The sequence below is a fragment of the Neophocaena asiaeorientalis genome, unplaced genomic scaffold (genome assembly GCF_003031525.2).
Source record: "Neophocaena asiaeorientalis asiaeorientalis breed wild unplaced genomic scaffold, Neophocaena_asiaeorientalis_V1.1 scaffold123, whole genome shotgun sequence".
Classification (NCBI taxonomy): Eukaryota; Metazoa; Chordata; class Mammalia; order Artiodactyla; family Phocoenidae; genus Neophocaena; species Neophocaena asiaeorientalis.
This window is the reverse complement of record NW_020173666.1, coordinates 11,440,162-11,451,000: the sequence shown is the minus strand read 5'-3', so window position 1 is coordinate 11,451,000 and position 10,839 is coordinate 11,440,162. Positions and strand designations below refer to the sequence as shown.

At 38.7% G+C, this 10,839-nt stretch overlaps 1 protein-coding gene across 1 annotated transcript in view; it reads left to right on the top strand.

Moving 5' to 3' along the window:
* Positions 1 to 1,713: 1,713 nt before the first annotated feature.
* TMEM242 (transmembrane protein 242) overlaps positions 1,714 to 10,839 on the top strand; it is a 45,830-nt gene continuing 36,704 nt past the window's right edge. Inside the window, exons 1-2 of the mRNA XM_024747995.1 lie at positions 1,714 to 1,842; positions 2,349 to 2,449. Coding sequence (XP_024603763.1) covers positions 1,755 to 1,842; positions 2,349 to 2,449 — 189 coding nt within the window. The 5' untranslated portion in view covers positions 1,714 to 1,754. The remainder of the gene's footprint in view (positions 1,843 to 2,348; positions 2,450 to 10,839) is intronic.

Genomic DNA, 10,839 nt, shown 5'->3' with positions numbered 1-10,839 from the left:
CTGGGATGGCAGGCAACAGTTTTTTTGTTGTTTTTGTTTTGTTTTGTTTTTGGTCCACAATGGAGAAGACGAAATGAGATAATTTATTTGAAGCATTTAGGGTAATGCCAGACACACAGAAAACACTCAATAAATGTTAGCTGCTATGGTCACCATTGTGTATAGGGGGAAGGTTAAGTCTCGGGACCTTCGACAAATTAGCACAGCATTTGCCAGCTTAAAGGGCTCTTTCAGATTCTGACACTGTGCTTCCAAAGAATCCAAAGTTAAATAAATTCTTTGTGATTTCTCCCACACAGAAATTTGAACAGAGCAGTAGTGCTCAACCTGGCTCATTATCAGAAGCTCAATGGAGCTTTTAAACCGCCCTGCCTGGACCTTCAGAGCTGTCAACTCCAGTGGTAGGCCCTGGGCATCTATAATTTAAAAAAATCTCTATAGGCAATGCGGCAAAACAGCTACTGGAATCGAAGGGGATAATAACTAGAGCTAAGATGCACTAAGTGTTTGTGCCAGGCACTATGCTAACTCCTTTACCTACACTGCTTCACTTCATTCTTACGGCAATACTATGAGGTGGGTTCTATCGGTTTCTGTATTTTGCAGGTGAGGAAACTGAGGTAAGTGAGCCTAATAACCTAATCAAGTTCACATAGCTGAGAAGTGGTTTAGGACCAGAGCCCAGGTTTGGGCTATTAACTGCATTTTAACTGATGCATTCATTTACTCTTTCATCCAACATTTATTTATTATACATGACCAGGTAACACCCTGAGAGCCGGGACGTATAAAAATGAATAAAGATCTCCATCCCCATCTCAAGAAGTTCATGGCTTTTGCTGTTGTCGTTCAGACTGAACAAGAATGACAGATTGCCTCATTTTAAAAGATGATGTCATGTGTCTGTCTTTGAGAGGCTGAAAAGATTTTCTATGACTACCAGCCGCCTCCTCTCAATGGCCGCTTACTGAATCCACCACCTTTTGCAAATTAGCCTACCAGTCTGTGAAGACTGGGTCTGTCTGCTGGCCGCTGGCGCTGAGCCGCTCTGGGGCAGCCTTGAAGCTCCGTGTTAGCAACCCCTTAGGGTGCTCCTTTGCTCTCCCGGCTGCGGTTGTGCCATTCACTTCAGTTCAGCATGCTAGCCATCCAGTCCCTTCGGCTGGACAATCAATCAAACCGTGGGGTAGGAAGCGCATCACCACGCAGCTCATAGGCTGGCAGTCTTCCAGGGATAAAGCCTGTCACTTACACCTAAAGCGACAACTGTTACGAAATTTCCCAGCAAAATACAGAGAAAAGGCCGAGGCCTACTTTTTAGAATCGTGAAATGTTAACGCCGGCCAAATCCTCAGACATAGTGTACGGCTCACCGGGAAACAGAGCTGCAGGGTCTCTAAACAGGCTGGGACTGGGCTCCTGGCGCAATCTGCGACCCCTCACTGCCCCCTAGAGTCAAAGCTGAGCGGTGTTTCAAATAGACACAATATTAAAGTGCAGCGATCATCACCTTGGAGCAGGCAAATGATCCTGCCTGGTTGACAGCCTTGGAACACACCGCCCCCGGGGTGCAGCCACAGCAGCTTCCCCGCTCGCGCGCGGGGGAGGACAGAAGTTTTGGGGCAAAGGTCGTTCTCCGGACCGGTATTCAGGTTGCACAGATGGAGGGGGCAGCGGAACCTTTCTCCTCCGCCTAGCTCTCGCTTCCACCCGGTCCCAGTTGGCGCCGGACGCAGTAGTGGAGGCTTATAAACATGGAGACAGAGGATACTGGGACTGGAGAGCCGTCTTCTCGTCTGGGGGCTCCGGCGTCCACTAATGACCGGCTTTTCGTGGTTAAAGGTGTGGTGTGGTGGGGTGCGGGTTTCGGGGTAACCTCACCCGGGGCCCTAGCCTGCGCTGGAGCTGGCATTCCCACTCACACCCCGCCCAGGGAGACCTTCGCTTGGGTGCCCTGAGTTTAGTCCGTGGGCTGGTCCCGCGAGCTGTTCTGTATGTGCTGCATTTCCCCCATTCCCTCTGCAGTTTCTTTCGTGCCCTCCCTTTTCTAACTCCCACTCTCCCTTTTGACGCAGTTGTCCCCGGGAAGAGGGGAAGAGACCCTGCGCCTATCTTCTACCTTAGCATGGCCTCAGGAACCAGAGGTCGTGTGGTCACGCAGGTTTCCCAGCCGCTGTCATTTACCTTTGCCAAGAGCTGCTTAGCCATCGTTTCTCGAAATTCAAAAGTGATTTTTAAATAGTATCTGAAACTTACTTGTGTCCATCTTTTTAACGTAAGGGTTTTTTTTGTTTGTTTGTTTTTGCCTCTCCCCACCCTCCATGCCCTACCCCCAAAACTCTTGACAGGTGGAATTTTCCTTGGTACTGTTGCTGCAGCGGGAATGCTGGCTGGATTTGTTACAACGCTATCATTGGCTAAAAAGAGAAGTCCTGAATGGTTCCATAAGGTTTGTGACACCGAAATCCATTCATAGCATTATCGTTGTTTACAAATCAATGGCAGCTGTTTTGACTAGGAAACGTAAAGAAAGTGTTGGTGGCCTTTCACATTACTTTAAGAAGTAAACCAGTGTGCACCTCATAGATTCAGGAAGTGTACAAATTAATCAACTGTCTGTATTTTCGTTTAAAAAGAAGTACTTAATTATGCGCTTTTAAAACTTTTAGCAGAACACGTCTTTGAAAGCTCATCCAGTACATTTCCTATTCACAACATGACATTAAATCTAAATCTAGGTAAATCATTCTCAGTTGTGAGAGGCCCCAATATTGTATGTACCACTAAAAAAGAAAAAAAATGCCAGTTAAATTCTTGAGATAGCACTGCAAGAGGCTTTTCTCAGAGATGTTAAAATGATGAAATACAGTGCGTCTTAGTACAGATGAAAAACATAGGTCAGCTCCTTGAACCCAGAAACCATGCATGCTTGTGCAGTGCAGCAGCCCCACTCCCTAGAAAATTGCCTGGCACATAGTAGGTGCTCAGTAAATTTTGGTTGAATGACTATAACCCACGGAGGGCAGAAAATCCTTTTTCCATGAGCAAAATTGAGCAGTCATGCTGTCATGGACAGGTGTACTTCATTTTCCCAGTTGAGAAATTTTCTTCCCCTGTGGTGGTTCTTCTGTATCGTTCTGTTTCTGCCCTACCCGCCTCATAAGGTTTATTTATCCATTAATTACTTGCTTCAACAAATGTTTATTTTGGATCTTTTATGTGCAGGCACTGTGCTAGCTAGGTGCAAGAGATACAAAAATGAACAAAACATATGTACCCCTCAAAAAGCTAAGTCTGGTGTGGGAGACAGATGGTAAACAAATAATCACACAAATAACAATCCAATTACAGTTTGATATTTGCTTTGGAATACAGTGTTATGTGAAAAGTCATAAACCAGTTCAATTCCCTTCTGACTTGTATTTATCTTTAATAATCTGATAATCATATTTAAGCCTTAAGAATGGCAAGAGACCACATTTCAAGTGCATTTGGATTCCCCTCTGAATACTCAGAGTTCCTATGGAGTTTCCCAAATAACTGTTATGAGCTCATGGTCATTTTCCCCCTATGTCACAGAATATTTTCAGCGCAGAAATATATATTTTGTGAAAGAAATCAGTGAAACCTGACTGATAGTGGTGTTTTAATAGTGGAGTTTTGGTTGATTTCTAAATCCAAGTTAACATGATAACCTTTGGGTCACAGATCTTTTTTGAGAATCTGATGAAAGCTAGCAATTCTCTCTCAGGAAAAAAAAAAGCACATATACATGTTCACAACTTTGCATTCTATTTTGTGGTTCTGAGATTTGATATCACACATGGCCTTTATAGTCTAACGTGGTGGTTTTCAAACTGTGGTCCACAGAACCCTGGGGATCCTTGAGACCCGTTGGGCGTCTGTAAAGTCAGTTATTTTCATAATACTGCTAAGATACCTGCACTAATGATACAGAAACAACAGAGGGTAAAACTGCTGGTGCCTTGCTGTAGTCGAGGCAGTGGCCCCAAACTATACTAGCAGGCATTGTTTTCTTCCTTCCTGTGCACCCGAGGTTAAACCCATCATTGCATAAGAGTATCCTTGATGAAGAAGTAAAATTATTTATTTTAAATATCTTGACCCTTGAACTTAACTTCTTCAATATTCTGTGTGAAGAAATGGGAAGTACACATAAAGCGCTTCTGCTTCATACCAAAGTAATATGTTTTTCTCAAGAAAAAGCAGTTGTGTGAGATACACACTGAACTAGCCACTTTTTTTCATGGCATATTATTTTCACTTGTAAGAGCAACAGACAAATTGTAGTTATTGAGAAGTGAGTATTTGGTAGACATTTTCTTGAAAATGAACAAAATGAACCTGTCTCTTCAAGCAAGCAATTGTTAGTATTTGTTGCCAGTGATAAAATTCCAGTTTTTGAGTAAAAATTAGATTTTAGAAAACGTGTGTCTGCCATTGTGAGCTTGCCATCTGCTCAAACACTTAAAAGGCTTTTCTTTTTTTTTAAGATTTATTTAGTTAGTTATTTATCTAATTTATTTTTGGCTGCTGTTGGGTCTTAGTTGTGGCACGTGGGATCTTCATTGCGTCACATGGGCTCTTCGCTGTGGTGCACGGGCTTCTCTCTAGTTGTGGTGTGCAGGCTCCAGGGCGCATGTGCTCTGTAGTTGTGGTGTGTGTGTTCTGTAGTTGTGGCATGTGGGTTCCCGAGCGCATAGGCTCTGTAGTTGTGGCACGCGGGCTCTCTAGTTGAGGTGCATGAGCTCAGTAGTTATGGCACGTGGGCTTAGTTGCCCCACGACATGTGGGATCTTACTTCCCTGACCAGGGATCGAACCCACATCACATGCATTATAAGGTGAGATTGGTAGGGATATGAATGATGTAATTTTTTGGTATTTAATAAATAAATGATGTCAACAGTTGAAAGATAACTGTTAGCTTGGCAAATCATTATTTTCTGAATGATCATGATGCCTGGATAAAAGTTCCATTCAAAAATGCAGATTAGACTAATGGGTTTTAATGTAATAAAGTACAAAAATTCATTGATACGATTTTATATTCCATATTGCAGATAATTTTTAAGAAACTATTTGTTGAGTTTGGGTATAGTATCAAAGAAGGGAGGCTATTAAAATACTCCTCCCTTTTCCAACCACATATCTGTATGAGGAGAGATTTTATTCATATACTTCAACCAATAAACATATTGCAACAGATTGAATATAGACACGTATATGAAAATTCAGCTGTCTTTATTAAACCAGACATTTAAAAAATTAGCAAAAATGTAAAACATTGCCTATCTTTGCACTAAATGTTTTGTTTTGTAAGATGGTTATTTTAATTCACATAATCAGAAATCTTTGGGATCAAAGTATAAATGGATCCTGAGACCAGGAAGTTTGAGAACCCCTGTTTTGGAGGTTAAATATCCTTCAAATAACAGTTATTTCAAGACCCATTTAGGTAATGAACAGACCATAAGGATGAGTCATCATCTTTCTGATATAGTTACAACTTATGAGAAATTATAAAAATAAATCTTTAAAAAATATATATTGTTTATGTTACAACAACACGGCTGTTTCTGTGATGTAAAGAATATAGCAAAACGTATCAGGTAGGAAGGCTCTGTAGAGGAAATAGCTAGATTGAGCATTCTTTTTAAATATCAGTTTGATTTATGTCAAATTCAGCCCAGGATTAAACTGAAAAAAAAAAAAACTAAACTAAAAACATGAGCCTGATTCTTTAGGTAAGCAGTTAACTTTCTGAAAAGCTGAACAATTCGTTCTTGATAGGTCCTGCACGTGTGAATAATAGATTAATTCTTGTTAAAGTAGATACAAGATAAGGGGCACCCATGTCTTTAAGCACAAGAGGTATTATAAACACAAAAGAATGGAAAATAATTTTTTTGTTTTATCTTGGATATTAAATATCATAACTGCATTGTGATTTGTTAAATTCAAACTTCCATATGCACATGGCTTCATTTTAATTTAAATGAAAAAAATAAACAATGTGGTAGTGAAGAAAAAGGTAGCTTTCATTTATATAGATGTGACTAGCATATGTGGTTATATGTAAAGATCTTTTAAAGCAACATTATTTTTTGGCAAGTCAGTCTTTCCCTGCAACCAGTCAGTGTTCATTTTGAAAATTCTGAGCAGGCTATATGAAGGTCATGTGATGTATAACTCCAGCGGATAAAGCTTGTGACTAGACTTTTAAAAACTTAATAAGGGCAGATCAATTTTTTAACATCATTTCCACTAAAATTCATTTTTGGAAGTATGTAGACAGTAACTGATAATAACTCACTTCCTTTCACAATCAATTTCTGAGACTGATATACAAATACAGCATGTACCTTTTTTTTTTTTTTTAATCTGAAAGTTTGGCAAACCTAAGATTTTATTTGGAGTATTGCTGTGTTATTAAGGGTTATTTTTATACATAGTTACCTTTTTTACTTAGCAAAACAAATGTGGGTTTGTGTAGACTTTTAAAAATTTATGTATATCTGTAATACATATATAATTTCTTCTTAGGGAAGTAAAAGATTTTTAATTTAAGTTTCTAAAATAAAATTTAAGCCAAAGCACTTAAACTGACCCTGGTGTAATAATATTTGGTTAATGATACTGCTTCTGGATGAAAATGCAAGCCAATTAGAAATTAGTGCATTTGTGTGAGATCTGTTGCTGAAATTATAGCGACATGAGAAGAAGGAACAAGATTAGAGAGTAGTATATTGTTTTCATCATAGAAAATGGCTAAAGAAAAATCTCTTGAAAATCTGGTCAGGACCAGGATATATCTACAAAAAGTATGTCATTAGATAAGATCTGCTAGGTCTAGGCATGGGGATACAGATAAAGTGTTTCTATGTACTATGAATAACATTCACAGTCACAAATGCATGCATAAAAAAACCTTTATTAAGAAATGGGTTGAGCAATATAAAGAAAATTCTTAAAAAAAAAAAGACTTGAGTAAATGGGAATATATTTCCCGATGAAAGACAGGATGTTATAAATTTGCTGTCTCTTGCCAGTTAGCTAATGTTTGATGTCATTCTAATGAAAATGCTAATGAATGGGAATTGGAGAACTTGACAAAACGTTTCAGGGTTTTTCTGGAAGAATTAATAGATTAAAATGGTAAAGAAATGTTTGATAAAAAGTAATGAGTATGGGCTTTCTTGGTGGCGCAGTGGTTGAGAGTCCGCCTGCCGATGCAGGGGACACGGGTTCGTTCCCTGGTCCGGGAAGATCCCACATGCCACGGAGTGGCTGGGCCCGTGAGCCATGGCCGCTGAGCCTGCGCGTCCGGAGCCTGTGCTTTGCAACGGGAGAGGCCACAGCAGTGAGAGGCCCACGTACTGCAAAAAAAATAATAAATAAGTAATGAGTATGATATACTTTCTGGATATTAAGACTTTAGTGATTCTATAATTAAATCTGTGTGATTCTGTTATTTAAAAAAATCAGTTCACATTACGAAAATAGCTTAGAAACAAACCTCTCTATCTAATTTTCTAAATAAGTTGGGAGAAGGATTAATCTATAGAGTGGTGCTGGGGCAGATGCTAAGCTATTGGGGGAGTAAACTCCCTTTAGTTATCAGCTTCCATTAAAACTAAAGTAAATACCAGCTGAACTAAAAAGTTAAGGGGTAAAAGTTTTTTTTTTTAAAAATACAGCTAGGGGGAAAGAGAAATGACTGTGACTTGAATGAGGGAAGGTTTTTTTTTTTGTTCACTTTGTGTCTCTGTGTTACATTTTGGTAATTCCCTCAGTATTTCAAGCTTTTCTTTATTTGTTACAGTGATCTATGATCAGTGATCTCTGATGTGACTATGATAAAAAGAGTACTGACTTGCCAAGGGCACCAATGATGGTTAGCTTTTTTTGTAGCAATAAGATGTTTTTTTAAATTGTCATGTACATTGTTTATTTATTTATTTTAATCTCTTCATGTCTTCTATTTTATATATATATATATATATATATGTCAATCCCAATCTCCCAATTCATCCCACTACCACCCCTCCCCGCTTTCCCCCCTTGGTGGCCATACGTTTGTTCTGTACATCTGTGTCTCTGCTTCTGCCTTGCAGACCGGTTCATCTGTACCATTTTTCTAGGTGCCACATATATGCGTTAATATATGATATTTGTTTTTCTCTTTCTGACTTAACTTCACTCTGTATGACAGTCTCTAGGTCCATCCGCGTCTCTGCAAATGACTCAGTTTCGTTCCTTTTTATGAATGAGTAATATTCCATTGTATATATGTACCACATCTTCTTTATCCATTTGTCTGTCAGTGGGCATTTAAGTTGCTTCAATGACCTGGCTATTGTAAATAGAGCTGCAGTGAACATTGGGGTGCATGTGTCTTTTTGATTTATGGTTTTCTCAGGTATATGCCCAGTAGTGGGATTGCTGGGTCATATGGTAATTCTGTTTTTAGTTTTTTAAGGAAGCTCCATACTGTTCTCCACAGTGACTGGATCAATTTACATTCCCACCAACAATGCAGGAGGTTTCCCTTTTCTCCACACCCTCTCCAGCATTTGTTGTTTGTAGATTTTCTGATGATGCCCATTCTAACTGGTGTGAGGTGATACCTCATTGTAGTTTTGATTTGCATTTCTCTAATAATTAGTGATGTTGAGCAGCTTTTCATGTGTTTCTTGGCCATCTGTATGTCTTCTTTGGAGAAATGTCTATTTAGGTCTTCTGCCCAGTTTTTGATTGGGTTGTTTGTTTTTTTAATATTGATATTGCATTGAATCTGTAGATTGCTTTGGGTAGTATAGTCATTTTCGCAGTGTTGATTCTTCCAATCCAAGAACATGGTCTATCTCTCCATCTGTTTGTGTCATCTTTGATTTCTTTCATCAGTGTCTTAATAGTTTTCTGAGTACAGGTCTTTTACCTTCTTAGGTAGGTTTATTCTTAGGTATTTTATTCCTTTTGTTGCAGTGGTGTATGGAATTGTTTCCTTAATTTCTCTTTCTGATCTTTCATTGTTAGTGTATACGAATGCAAGAGATTTCTGTGCATTAATTTTGTATCCTGCCACTTTACCAAATTCATTGATTAGCTCTAGTAGTTTTCTGGTGGCATCTTTAGGATTCTCTATGTATAGTATCATGTCATATGCAAACAGTGACAGTTTTACTTCTTTTCCAATTTGCATTCCTTTTATTTCTTTTTCTTCTCTGGTTGCCGTGGCTAGGACTTCCAGAACTATGTTGAATAATAGTGGTGAGAGTGGACTTCCTTGTATTGTTCCTGATCTTAGAGGCAGTGCTTTCAGTTTTTCACCATTGAGAATGATGTTTGCTGTGGGCTTGTCGTATATGGCCTTTAGTATGTTGAGGTAGGTTCCCTCTGTGCCCACTTTCTGGAGAGTTTTTATAATAAATGGGTGTTGAATTTTGTCAAAAGCTTTTTCCCTTGATGAGTCTGACTAAAGGTTTATCAATTTTGTTTATCTTCTCAAAGAACCCGCTTTTAGTTTTATTGATCTTTGCTATTGTTTTCTTTCTATTTCATTTATTTCTGCTCTGATCTTTATGATTTCTTTCCTTCTACTAACTTTGGGTTTTGTTTGTTCTTCTTTCTCTCGTTTCTTTAGGTGTAAGTTTAGATTGTTCATTTGAGATGTTTCTTGTTTCTTGAGGTAGGTTTGTATGGCTATCAACTTCCCTTTTAGAACTGCTTTTGCTGCATCCAGTAGGCTTTAGATTGTTGTGTTTTCATCCTCATTTGTCTCTAGGAATTTTTTGATTTCCTCTTTGATTTCCTCAGTGATCTCTTGGCTATTTAGTAACGTGTTGTTTAGCCTCTATGTGTTTGTGTTCTTTACGTTTTTTTCCCTGTAATTGATTTGTAATCTCATAGCGTTGTGGTCAGAAAAGATACCTGATATGATTTCAGTTTTCTTAAATTTACTGAGGCTTGATTTGTGATCAGGATGTGACCTGTCCTGGGGAATGTTCTGTGTGCACTTGAGAAGAAGGTGTAATCTGCTGTTTTCGGATGGAATGTCCTATAAATATCAGATCTATCTGGTCTACTGTGTGATTTAAAGCTTGTGTTTCCTTGTTAATTTTCAGTCTGGATGATCTGTCCATTGGTGTAACTGAGATGTGAAAGTCCCCCACTATTACTGTCGATTTTCTCTTTTATAGCTGTTAGCATTTGCCTTATGTATTGAGGTGCTCCTATGTTGGGTGCATAAATATTTATAATTGTTATATTTTCTTCCTGGATTGATCCCTTGATCATTATGTAGTGTCTTTCCTTGTCTCTTGTAACATTCTTTATTTTAAAGTCTATTTTATCTACTGTGACTATTGCTACTCCAGCTTTCTTTTGATTTCCATTTGCATGGAATATCTTTTTCCATCCCTTCACTTTCAGTCTGTATGTGTCCCTGGGTCTGAAGTGGGTCTCTTGTAGGCAGCATATATATGGATCTTATTGTTGTATCCATTCAGCAAGCCTTTGTCTTTTGGTTGGAGCATTTAATGCATTCACATTCAAGGTAATTATCGATATGTATGTTCCTATTACCATTATCTTAATTGTTTTGGGTTTGTTTTTGTAGGCCCTTTTCTTCTCTTGTGTTTCCCACTTAGAGAAGTTCCTTTAGTATTTGTTGTAGAGCTGGTTTGGTGGTGCCGAATTCTCTTAGCTTTTGCTTGTCTGTAAAGCTTTTGATATCTCTGTTGAATCTGAATGAGATCCTTGCTGGGTAGAGTAATCTTGGTTGTAGGTTCTTCCCTTTCATCACTTTAAATGTATT